This window comes from Balaenoptera borealis (genome assembly GCF_965194805.1).
Source record: "Balaenoptera borealis genome assembly, chromosome: 3".
NCBI lineage: Eukaryota > Metazoa > Chordata > Mammalia > Artiodactyla > Balaenopteridae > Balaenoptera > Balaenoptera borealis.
Window position 1 is genome coordinate 3,216,900 of NC_138866.1, and position 13,134 is coordinate 3,230,033.

The 13,134-nt window shown below is 56.2% G+C and overlaps 1 protein-coding gene across 1 annotated transcript; it reads right to left on the reverse strand.

The window, feature by feature from the left end:
- Positions 1-9,298: 9,298 nt before the first annotated feature.
- DIO3 (iodothyronine deiodinase 3) lies at positions 9,299-11,717 on the reverse strand. The gene has a single exon (XM_082388668.1). The coding sequence runs from the start codon at positions 11,612-11,614 to the stop codon at positions 10,700-10,702; it is 915 nt and encodes a 304-aa protein (XP_082244794.1). The 5' UTR covers positions 11,615-11,717; the 3' UTR covers positions 9,299-10,699.
- Positions 11,718-13,134: the final 1,417 nt, after the last annotated feature.

The following is a 13,134-nucleotide window of genomic DNA, read 5'->3' on the forward strand; positions in this document are numbered from 1 at the left end:
AGGCTGGCCGGCGGAGAGCCAGCTGCGGCAGTGATGGGGGTCTGGAGGGAGAAGCGTAAACACCAGGACAAGCGCCAACTTTTTTCATAGCATCTTTGGTTACAGAGAATATTTTTAAATTTTTCCATAGGGTGATATTTCCTTTATGTTTATTTATCTTTTTTAAATAGGAAAATCTCCCCTATCCTTAGAACACAAAGATATTCTTAAAAAAAACAACCTTGTATGTGTCTATACAAAAAATATATATTTAAAAATTGTGGTAAAATACGCATAAAATAAAATTTACCATTTTAAACCATTTTCGAGTGTGTAATTCAGTGGCATTAAGTTCCATCCCATTGATGTGCAAACATCCCCACCGTTCACCCTCAGAACTCTTTTCATCTTGCACAACTAATACTGTACTCGTTAAAATACAACTTCTATTCCTCCCCTCCCCCAGCCCCTGACACCCACCATTTTAATTTCTGTCCCTATGAATTTGACTCCTTTAGGGACCTAATACGAGTGGAATCATAAATGTTTGTCCTTTTGTGACTGGCTTATTTCACTCAGCATAATGACCTCAAGGTTCATCCAGGCTGTGCCCTGTGTCAGAATGTCCTTCCTTCTTAAGGCTGAGTAACATTCCATTTTAGTGTAGCTCACATCTTGTTTATCCATTCCTCCATCCATGGACACTTGGGTTGTCTCCACCTTTTGGCTACTGTGAATAATGCTGCTGTGAACGTGGGTGTACAAATATCTCTTTAAGAGTCTGCTTTCAGTTCTTTTGAATGTGTACCCAGAAGTGGAATTGCTGGATCAAATGATAATTTTACATTTAATTTTTTGGGGACGTGCCATACTGTTTTCCACAGTGGCTGCAGCATTTTACATTCCCACCAGCAGAGCACACGGATTCCAATCTCAGTACACCCTTACCAGTACTTGTTACTTTCTTCTTTTTTAAAAATAGTAGCCATGCTAATGGGGGTGAGGTGGTATCTCATTACGCCAGAAGCATATTCTTCCAAAAGTTGTAACTGTTTGATTTCCATACTCAGATCTTTAGCCCGCTGGCAACTTATTTTTCTGTAGGTGTGGGACAGGGATACAGTGTAGTTTCCTCCTCATTGGTCATGGGTGGGGCACTGACTGCTGACACCCCTGCCTTGTGTGCGGTGTCCCCCCCAGGGGCACCAGCCTCTCTCTGGGCTCTGTGGTCCTTGTGCATCCTGGGCCGCTGCCTTAGTTTTTTGTTATCACTTGTAAGCTGCTCTATTCCCTTACCCTGGCGGTGCCAGGATTTTTTTCCAAAGACAGCAGCCCCGAGCCCCGGACCCGGACAGAGGCTTGTTCCACAGCCCACCTGCTCACCGCGTGGCACTTTCCTGCCTCTCCCCAAGGCCTTCAGGCTAAAGCGTCAGCGCCACAAAGGACCTTCCAGCCCCACTTTGACCCCTGCCTGCCCCTTCCTGGCCTCATGGACTTTACTGCTGCTGCCCAAACCTGCTAGAGTGTTCTTGCTGCCAACGTTCCGCACATGTCATTCTTTGCATCCCCGAGGTTCTGGGCTCCCAGCTGAGTTCGCAATCCTTCATGGTACACCTCCTCTGGGCGGCCCTCCTTGTCCTCCTGCCTTGGGTTTCCCACCTCCCGGGCTTTCTCCATTGTTGGTTTCTGTTTCTCCAACTAGCCTGATGGCTCTGTGAGCGTGGGACCAGGCCTCCCCTGTGCCTCGTGCAGGCCTGGTGGGTGTTGGGGGCTCACCGAGGGTCTGGAGAGTGGAGGTATGGGGCACCTCCTCACACACGTGCATTGCATCTCTGGCTGAATGACGGGCTGTGCCTTTTCCTGGCCTTTGCACGCGTTCCTCCCTCTGGCTGACACCTCCCCCTACCCAGCCGGGCTCTGCCTCAAGCCTCGGCCTCCCTGGGCCAGCAGGGTCCTGGCACACTATGATGGCGAGAATCCGCCTGCCATCTTCACGGCGCCCGGCCCGGGGCGAGCAAACACCCAGTAAGGGTTGTCCCCCTGGACAGCGGGAAGAGCCAGGGACGTGGTTTGGAGGCCAACAGCGTGTATCCCGGGGGTGTTACCTAACGTTGCCCAGCTCCACTCTCCTCCCCGGAGAGCTGGGAGCAACCATAACCCGGGCCACTGCGCCGACCTGAGGAGCCAACCCTACTCCTGGGACCTACGGCTTGTGTGTCTGTGTGAGCGTGAAGGGTGCGTGCAGGCCTGGGCCGGGGTGTGATGAGGAGGCTGGCCCAGGTGGTCTCTGGGCACTTGGGCCTGACTGTCGGGGTCGGATTCCCAAGTGTGCATCCTGGGCAGCTGTACAGGTCCCTTGCTTGAAGGGCCCCAAGCTGGATTCGGCGCTCTGTGGTCACCGGCTTGAAATTCTTTTTTTTAAATTGAAGTATAGGTGACTTACAATGTTGTGTTAGTTTCTGGTATACAGCAAAGTGATTCAGTTATATATGTATAACTGAATATATATATATATGTATATATATTCAGATTCTTTCATTACAGGATATTACAGGATATTGAATATAGTTACCTGATCTATACAGTAGGTCCTTGTTGTTTAGCTATTTTATATATAGTAGTGAGTATCTGTTAATCCCAAACTCCTAATTTATCCCTCCCCCACTTCCCCTTTGGTAACCATAAATTTGTTTTCTATGTCTGTGGGTCTGTTTCTGTTTTGTAAATAAGTGATATGTACAATGAGGTATCACCTCACACCGGTCAGAATGGCCATCATCAACAAGTCTACAAATAACAAATGCTGGAGAGGGTGGGGAGAGAAGGGAACCCGCCTACACTGTTGGTGGGAATGTAAATTGGTTCAGCCACTATGGAGAACAGTATGGAGGTTCCTTAAAAAACTAAAAATAGAGCTACCATAAGATCCAGCAATCCCACTCCTGGGCATGTATCCAGAAAAGATGAAAACTCTAATTCGAAAAGGTACATGCACCCCACTGTTCAAAGCAGCACTATTTACAATAGCCAAGACATGGAAGCAACCTAAATGTCCATCAACAGAGAATGGATAAAGATATGGAATATTACAATGGAATATTACTCAGCCATAAAAATGAATGAAATAATGCCATTTGCAGCCACGTGGATGGACCTGGAGATGATCATACTAAGCAAAGTAAGACAGAAAAAGGCAAATATCATATGACATCACTTATATGTGGAATCTTAAAAATGATGCAAATTGAAATTCTTAATACTTTTTGTCTTTGCACTGTGTTTTGTAAGTGAAGTTGGAAGGGACACAGGAGCAGGCATGGAGCAGAGGTGATAGCACCTCCCGGTTCCCTGCCGCCAAGTCCCCGTGTGGCATTCGTGATGTGGTGAGCAGAGGGTGTCAGGAGCCCTGCAACAGCATGGTGTTAAGCAGGACTCAGAGTGAGTCAGAGGTATGTAGGTGTGTTTGGAAGCAGTCGATCGCTTACCCGGAAAATGATGGCACGGAGGAGGGGGGCAATCGGGCAGCCCATAGCTCCTTCCCCTTCCATCCTGTCTTCCTCAGCAGCAGGATGTCCTTAAAACGTGCACCATGAAGGGAGATGGAAACAGCTGAGTCAGGTTTGCACAGTATTTCCACTGTGCTGGTGAGGATGAAATACAGGGGCAGGTATGAGCTACAAAATGCAAATCATGTAATTTCAGTGATTCCATGTTATGGACTAAATGCTCTTCTTGCGTTTAAAACTGGAAAGATGAATGGCAAAATTCATGCTAATAATTTGAGATGGTCAACATTATGAGTCAACTTGACTGGGCTGTGGGGTGTCCAGTCATTTGGCCAAACATGATTCTGGGTGAGTCTGTGGGGTGTTTCTGGATGAGGTTAACATTGGAATCTGAGGAGACTGAGGAAAGCAGATTGCTCTCTCAGTGTGGGTGGGCCTCGTCCAATCAGTTGAGGGCCTGACCAGGATAAAAGGGAGGAAGGGAGAATTCGCTCTTTCTGCCTGACTGTCTTGGGGCTGGGACATCAGTCTTCTTCTGCCTTCAGACTCAGACTCAGACTGGGACTTATTCCATCAGCTCTCCTGGGCCTTGGGCCTTTGGACTTGGACTAGAACTTATGTGAACGGCCCTCCGGGCCTCTGGGTTGCCCACGGCAAATCTTGGACTTGTCAGCCTCCATAATCACATGAGCCAATTCCTTATCGTAAATCTCTCTCCCTCTCTCTCCCGTTGGCTCTGTTTCTCTGGAGAACCCAGACTAATACACCATCCAAAATGTTAATTTTTCTTTATTGATAGTGACGTTAAGTAACAAATAAACACCACAAGTTGAGGTACCAGGAAAGAAAGGAAAAAGCGTTATATTTTGTACTTTTACTGGCCCCTTGCCCCCTGCATTTTGTACAAGGGGCTCTGCATTTTCCTTTTGCACTGGGTCCTGCAAATGACATAGCTGGCTGAACTGATGGCCCTTTCTTCCTTGGCTCCAGGTCGCCAGATACAGTCCCTGGGGAGTCTGGGGGCCTCTCTCTGGCCACAGAGGCCCAGCTGCCTCTGGAAGATGGAACTCAAGATCCTAGAGACCACGGCTTCACCTTTCCCACCTATGGTCCTTTGAGCTCTGAGGCTGGCCCTGCCTGAGCCTGAGAGATTGCATTATTGTCACCTCCCCCCTTAGAACTGTCACATTAAAAAAACCAACAACCCAGGATGTCCAGTTATATTTGCATTTTAGATAAACAATGAATATTTTTTTTTTTAGTAAAAGTATATCCATGCAATATTTGGGATATACCTATACTAAAAAAATTTTTGTTGTTTATCTGAAATTCAAATTTAACTGATGTCCTGTACTTTATTTAGCAGCCTTACCCCCTTCCTCCCTTTCCAATGTCTCTTATCTCAGCGCCACCCCACCCAACACCCACCTCCCACCCCTGGGTCTGGTCCAGAGCTCCCCATCTCCAGCCAGAACCTCTCTCTGCCCTGACATCTGGGTTTCTGCTTGCTACAGCCATTGTTTTTTCTGTTTTTAGTCTTATTTTTCTGTCATAAGAGCAATACACGTTCACTACAGAAAAATCACAGGCTACAGACAAGCAACAAGAAGAAAGTAAGAAAACACTCATAATCCCGCCCACACAGAGACAGCTACTGTGAATTCCTTGGGATAGATTTTTCCAGAGCTGCATGCGTGTGTTTCTTTGCAGATATTAAAAAAGAGCACGCACACTCACCGCCCAAATCAAACCCACTGTCCTATGGGCTGCGTTTTCATGTAACCACAGACGGAGCAAACGGTCTGCATCGGGGAGACTCAAGGTCCTTGATCATTTAGCCACTGTGAGAGGGACTCTGTGTAGCCTGATGTTAAACCCCGGACACAAGGGTCAGAGAGGCCTGTGGTCAAAGCTGCTCTCTAGTCCGTGATCTTATATTTCACTTTGTAGGGCTGCTATCACAAAGTACCACAGACTGGGTGACTTAAACAACAGGAATTTATGCTCACTGTTCTGGAGGCTGTGAGTCTGAGATCAAGGTATCAGCAGAGTTGGTTTCTCCTGAGGGCTCTCTCCTTGGCTTGTAGATGGCCGTCTTCTCCCTGTGTCCTCACACGGTCATCCCTCCGTGTGTGTCTGTGTCCTAATCTCTTCTTTTAAGGACACCAGTCAGATTGGATTAGGGCCCACCCCAGTGCCCTCATACTAACTTATTACCTCTTTAAAGATCCTGTCTCCAAATAAGGTCACATTCTGAGGGGCTAGGGGTTAGGACTTCGACATATGACTTTTGGGGGTGGACACAATTCAGCCCGTAACCCCTTGGCCCATCTCACTCCAGCCATGCCAAGTCTCAGTTTCTTCATCCTTGAAATGGGGCTAATGATCGTACTCGTCTAAGAGGGATGTGAGGATGACCGAATCGGATAATTCTGAGAAAGCACTCTGCCCAGTGCCTGGTCCCTAGATCAAACACTCAGATGTCACTTCCTACTATGGCACGTGTGGGTAGTCCCACAGTTGGAAATGTTACTTCTCTGCAGATGGATGTCTGGATAATATAAATAGGAGGCCATGGACCTCTTGGTTACCTACATAGCCCTTTACCCAACAGTTTATTTCCTTCAGGTATTGTTTTCTGAACACAACTTGCACCTTTAGGCCTCCGTGGCTTTGCACTGGCAGTACCCTCTGCCAAGGATGCCCTTCCTTCGCTGTCTGCCTGGAGGCGGCACTTGTGTCTTCAAGGGGCAAATAAGACCTTCTCTAGGAACTCCTTTCATGCCCCTCTCCCTGCTTAAGGCTAAACCGTGTGCTAAGCTGACACGGACCTTGAAAATATTAATGATGAGGATGTTGGTGATGGTAATGATAAGAATGACGGCTGTCTCACCCCCTCCCACCCATTGCTCTGAGCATTCCTTGAGGGCAGAGATGAGTTCCTTCTGGGGGCGGGGGGCACTCAGACATCTAGATGGTGCCTGGCACAAGTTATCCTGCAGGCACAGACCTGCTGAGACTAGATGTATGGATGGGCAGAGGATGCCGGGATAGGGAACGGCATGAAAAGTGTGTGGGGCCGGTGTGGGTGATCGTCAAACACTCTGCAGCATGATCCTGATGACAGAATAACGGAAACTAGATCTGAGAATGTGCTCGGATAGGGTTTCAATCTGTGAAGTAGAGTCTGGAAGGAAACACACAAAACAGTTGACAGGGGCTGTCTGGAGATGGAAAGACTGGGGACACTTGGTGGTGGCTTTCAAACATTTCCAGACATTTTTGGTCCCTCGGTAGAAATACATTTCACATCAGCCACATTGCTTGTGTGTGAGCACACGTGCACACACACACGCACAGTTAGAACAAAAGTTTCAGGAAACTATAGTTACCTTAGGTGACATGTACCTTGGTATTTATATTGTATTTATTCCATTTCAGTTCTTCAAAATGCTTGACTTGATCTGATAAGTTGATTTTTGACCCACCGCTGGGACTTGACATGCAGTTTGAAAGCTCCTGCTCTAAGCAAGCCTTGCACTTTCTGCTCTATGTTCTTCTGTACTTAACATTTAATATTGAAAATGCATTTATGTCTCATCTTCATATTTTTCACTTAAAAATAAGGAAGAGAGAGAGCGCACTGGGAAAATACAAAACAATAAAATCAAATAGATTTTCTAGAAGGCAGTTTAGCAAAATGGGGCAAAACAGGCATCTTATAGGTGTGCATGTGTCTAGCAATTTCACTTTAAGAAATGGGCTAGTGGGGTAAAGGTGGGTAGAGCCGTGGGCACGGTTGGAAGAATGTTCATAACAGTGAAGCATCCCTCGCACCTGGGGCGCCCACGGAGCCATCTCTGGCCCTCTGTTCCAAGACGTGGCCTGGCGTCATTCAATACTTATTTACAGACATGGAAAGAGGGGAGGGGTGCATGGAAAGAGGGGTGCCAGGGAGTCAAAAGTTAATGCCAGCCTGTAAAACGATAATCCCGCTCTTGAATGCGAGAGGCAGGTGAGAAAGTGCACACACCAGGAGGTTACCTTAGGTTGATGTTATTTTCTTGGGACTTTTCTGTGTTTTCGGCAATGAGCGTGCACTCTTTTTGTAAGAAGGGGAGATTTTAAAGAAAAAGGGAGAAAAGAAAGGAGAGAAAGAAACAAGAAAAGGAGGGAAAAGGAAGAGCGAGAAGGAAACGGACTGATGAAGGGGAGGAAGGGAGACAGGGAGGCCGGAGAAGAGAAAGAAGAGAGGGGTGGCCGGGGCGCCCCCGGAGCGGCGAGCGCACCGGGCCGCGCAGGCTGCGGCAGGAGCCGCAGGTCCCGGCGCCGAGCGCTCCTAGTTTCGGTCCGGGAAGCCCGAGGAGGCCCAGGGGGCGCAGGCTCCACGGGGAGGGCAGGGCGCTCAGCGCGTCCAACTAGACCCCCAAGTGGAGGACCGGGACGAGGAGCTGCCGAGCACGCAGTAGGACCCCCGCGGCGGCGCCCCGCCGTCCCGGGCCTCCCTCCGCTTCCTCCCGGCCACCAAGCCCCCCCCACCGGGCGGCGCGCACAAGAGCTCTGGGCGGGTCCTCCCCGGCGCCCGGCCGCATCCCCGCCGCTTGCTCAGTATTCTTCTTGGGGGTTTTGGGGTGAGAAGAAGCGCGCGGGAGGAGGGGGATGGGAGGAGACGCAGAAATACCATCTGTGCCAATTTTTTCTTAAAAGTAATTTTTTTTCAATTTAAATACTTTTAAAGCAAAAAAAAAAAAAAAAAATTCCCCAGCTCAGGGTGTTCGAAAAAGTTTCACGGAGGAGCGGCATGGGGGCTGGGCAGGGAACTGGAGGCGGCGTTGATGGAGCTGGGGCCTCTCTCCTCCATCCAGCCTGCTGGAGGCTCATCCCCGCAGACCCCCACTCTCCCCCCCACCCCCCCCCCCCGCCCCAGCTTCAAGCGCGAGCGCTCACACCCAGGCGCTCACAGACACCGCCCCCCACCCCCACCCCATCCCGGGACTGGGATGGTCCTGGGTTCTCTGGCCGGGGAGGTTCGGCTCCTCGCCTACCCCGACTCCCGGTCCACGGACTCCCGCCTCAGCGCTCCTTTCTCTGTCTCCCCCGACCCACGTTTCTGCTCAAGGGGTCAGTAGCAGAGGGAGGAGGGGGCCGAGCTAATCTCGCTCTCCCGGAGTCGTCCTCACCTGCGGAGCAACAGGGGAGATAGTGAGAGCGGGGACTGCGAGAGAGCGCCTGGCCTAGGCAGCGGGCGGGGGTCTGTGCCCGAAGCCACGACCCCCTCCTCTCCCAGCCCCGGTCCCGGCCACCGCCATCCCTCTCCTTCTGGTCTCTCTCCGCTCAGCCACCTCGCTCTCCTCCGCTTCCCAGACCCGAGCGCGTTGGGGGTGGTGACGAGGTTTGGCTTGAACTTGGGGAAGCGGCGGAGGGGCAAGAGGAGGGGGTGTCCTGGGCAGGGGGCACACTCGGCGCCACCCCCGCCCCTCAGTAGGAGCTGCTGCTAGAGTGATGGCGCTGCAGGCCCGCTCTCCCTCCCCCGTCGCCCCTCCCTCCGCCACCTTGCGCTATTCTAGTAGCGCCTCCCGGGGACCCCAGCAGCCAGGCGGAGATTGGGCGGTGGGGGAGACGATCTTGTAGGTTCGAGAAGGGCGCGAGGGAGTAGGGAGCTGCTAGAAGGGGGTTAGGGAGGAACCAGGTGCGCAGAGGTGCCCGCGGTGGGCGGGAGCCCAGCCCTACCTGGTGCAAAGCCCCCCGGCCCTACCCCACACCGTCCCCTCCCCCCACCGACTGTCGCTGGGGGAAGTTAGATGGGAGGCTGCAGGGTCAGCTGTAACTGCGTGCGTGTGTGCGCGCGCGCGGTGGCAAGTGCGGGCCCCGCCGCCTCTCCCGCCTCCCTCCAGGACCCAGCCGGGCTCCACTTCTTAGCTCTCCTGGCGACCTCACGTTCCCCACCCCGGGTGCGTGCGTGGCTGTGCGCCTCCCGGGCACCGCCACGGACCCCTTTCCTTCTTCCTTCCCCTCCCGCGCCCCCGCTAGCGTAGGCTCCTTCTCTCCACCCTTCCCCCCAGGGTCACTATGGGGACGCGAGGGAGAGATTTGTGTTTAATTACTGCCGCTATTCAGAGGGAAGAAAAAATAAAGGGACCAAAGGCAACCCGAAAGCAATTTACTTCAAGCCTTTATTATTGTAGTGTAAAAAGAAGTTTATATACAGGGAATATTTCCAGCGAAACAATCACTAAATGGCCTTCAGATCAGGGGCCCCCGCCTTCTGGCCCCGCAGTCGGCAGCTTTGCCTGGGAGACCCCTCGTTCGGGGTTCCCAGGCTCTTCCCCCACCTTTCTCCCCCAGACTCCACCACTCAAACCCCGTGTGCCAGGAGCCCCAGCCCCTTCCTTCTCCCTGGGGCGCTGCGAACCTCGCCAATGCCTCCCAAGCCGTTTTCCTCTGTCCCCAAGCAGTTCCCCAACCTCCCTCTCCCACCCCGTTGACGTGGTTTCCTCATGGAAACCCAGAGCACTTTCCCCTCTCGTTTTAGGCGCTACTGCGAGCCTCCTGCAATTCAGAACCAGCTCGTGGTCAAGACCAGTTAGAGACAGTTCGTCATCAGCAGCCGGGCTCGTGAGCACCCAAAATAAAGGGGGGAAATAACCCTGCCTACCCTTCCCCACCCCAAACCTCCTCCCCCCAACTCAGGGACAAGAAATAGACACAAAAGCAGCAGGGCATCCCTTCCCCGTGCGCGACAGGTGTGGGTGCCAGGCAACTAAGGCAAGCGGCTCGCGCTGCTGGAACCCAGCTGCGCCTAGGGCGCGCGGGCGCAGCCAAAGTCTCTTAGCGCGGGGCCAATGCGCCTGGCTAAAGGCACGCTGGCTATTCTCTTCTGGGGAGGGCGTGTGAGATCGCGTGGCGGGGGCCTCTGCGAGGACAAGTCCAGGGGCACACAGGCAAGGGTGGCGCTGCCCCCGCACTCAGAAGGGGATTTAGAGCGAGCCAGGCAAGTACAGGCAAGGGCAGTCACAAAGGCAGAGTCCGGGGAGGTGGAGGAGAGTCTTCAGGTGGCTTGGCTGAGAGGGCAGACTCAGCCTTAGATCCATGGCTCAGCACATCTGTGTCACTGGGCCCTCGCCAAGCCTGACTTTGTTTGGGGGCGTTTGCACGTGGGCTTCGAAGGCTCGAAGGCATGGCCCGCCAAGTTCAGTCAATTGTCCATTGGTTGTTTACACTCGTCGGGTCTGAGGGCCATGCAGCTGCTCATCGTAGTGCTCCAGCCAGCTGCGCAGCTCGGAGACCTGGTAGCCATCGGGGCCACGGCCGCCCTGGTACATAATGGTGCCACTCTGGATGACATAGAGGCGCTCGAAGTAGGCGCCGTAGGCTGAGCTGCTGGAGTTGGCCATGGTGTCGAGGACGAGAGAGCATTCGGGAGCACCTTGCTGCAGTACCCGCGCTGCGCTGACCCGGTCCTCCAGGCTTCGGTGCTGCGGGATGCTGTAGGGAGAGTCCGTGGTGACCCAGCCGTCCGAGGGGTGCGCTTCCTCGATGTAGATGATGAGGAAGTCGACGTCGCGATGATACTTGGTGACCAGGCGCTGGAAGGCGCTCATACGCGCCATGAACGGTGGTCAGGTGCAGCTGCCGAAATTGAGCACCAGCGGGCGGTTTCCTCGGGCGTAGTCGAGGATGTGCTGGTTCTGGAAGCCGTCGGGCAGGACCACCTCGGAATTGGGCGCCGGACCGCCTTCGTGCGCCTGCTTGAAGAAATCCAACTTCTGGCCGTGCCACACCGCCCTCAGCGACGCCAGGGTGCACAGGCGGTTGTCGTCGGACACGCAGATAGGCGGGTCGTCGGGGGGCATCTCCTCGCCATCGCTGTTGAGCTCCACTTCAGTTTGGGGCTGACCCCGGCGTCGGCGGCCCAGTAAATGCTTGCGGATGCACAAGAAGTCGAGCAGCCAGAGCATGAAGGCCGTGCCGAGGAAGCGCGGGAAGAGCACGAGGCACGAGGCGGTCTGGGCGCAGAGCCTCAGGGAGTGAAGCAGCAGGGAGCGGAGCATGGTGGCGGCGCCCCCCAGAGCCCCCTGGGACCCTCTACCTTCCCCCACCACCAAACGCGGGGTGGCTTGGCGAGGCATCTGGGCTTGGGCGCTGCGGGGAGCTCAATTTATAGCCGAGGCTTCAATTGGCGGGAGACTCCACCTCCGGCCCGGGTCCGCCCCCTTGCAACTTGAGCCCGAAGGGATCACCCGGCGGCGCGGCCAGTGCCTTAGAAATCGCGGGCCGAGGGCTGGCACCGGCGGCCGGAGGGCGGGGCGGCCCTGCCGGGGGCCGGCGGGGGCGGGGCCGGGCCCCGAAGCCCGCTCGCGGGGGCGGGTAACCCGGACCTCAGCGGGCGCCCGGGACGGGCAGCTGAAGCGGGGACCCGGTCCGCGGCGGAGGTCCTCCGGCGAGCGCCGCGCCGCCCCGGTCCCGGCGGCCCAGCTCCGGCCCGCGCCCCCTTCGCCGCGCACCTGAGCCGAGCTCCCCGGCGGCCGCCGCGCTGCGCCGTAGCTCCGGTTCGCTTCCCGCGCGCCGCCGCCAACGCCGCCCCCGCCGCTGCTGCTCGTGCGGGGCCGCTGCCCAGGTGCCGCCGGAGGCCGGGTCCGCGGCCGCCGCCTCGCCGGCCTCGGCTCCCGCCCCGCCAGGGACGCGGGCCCGCGAGGAGGCAACTTTGGGTCCCCGCCGCCTGCCGCGTTCGCCCGCGGGTGCCGCTCGCCTCCCGGAGCCCGCCCGCCTCCCGCGCGCGCTCACACTCGCGCCTCGCACACGGCCGCCCCCCGCACCGTCCCGCCACGCACACCGCGCTCGGCGCCCCCCGCAGCCGCCCGAGGCCGCTGAGCGCCGCCCTGGCCGCGCCCGCCCCGTCCCATCGCGCCCCGGCTCGGCGCCGCAGTTCTCGGGTCAGCGGCCTCCGGGGACCGGCGGGGAGGTGCGGAGGGCAGGGCCGGCGGGCCCGTTACCGCCCGGCGCTGGAGACGCAGAGGGCCGGGGAAGGCAGCACCGTCCCTGCGCCCCAGCTGAGCCGGGAGCGCTCCGGGCGCGGGGTGCGGCGGGCGCGGGGCGCGGGGCGGCGGGCGCGGGGCGGCGGCGGCCCCGGGCGGCTCTCCCACTAGGGGTAGCTGTTGCCTGAACGCCGGAGCGCTCCCCTCTTGCCGCTCGCCTCGCCCGGCGCAGACCCGGCCGCCGGGCGCACCCGTCCCGTGCGTCCCCGGACGTTGCTCTCTGCCCCGGGAACGTCGAGACTGGAGCGCCCGCGCTCAGCCACCTTCGCCGACCCGGAGCGCTGCGGCTCGACTCACCGCGGAGGCGCCGGGACGCGGGAAGTGCGTACTCTCAACGGGGAATGTGTGTGGAGGCTTTTAGGGTGCGGGGCAACTCCCCAACTCCGTGGGGCCGGGGTCGGCCCTGCCGCCGCGTCCGAGATCTTCTGAGGACTCGCTACGCGCGGCGCGGGGCCGGCGACTTGGGGCGGCGGGGCGGGGAGTACCTTGACCTGGGGTCCCCGAAGCCGGGAGCCAGGCCCGCCGAGCCTCGGCCGGCCTCGCCCCCCGGGGCGAGGCCTGGACGCGGTCGCGAGCGATTTGGACCCCTGGGGAGTCGAGCCGCCCGGGACACC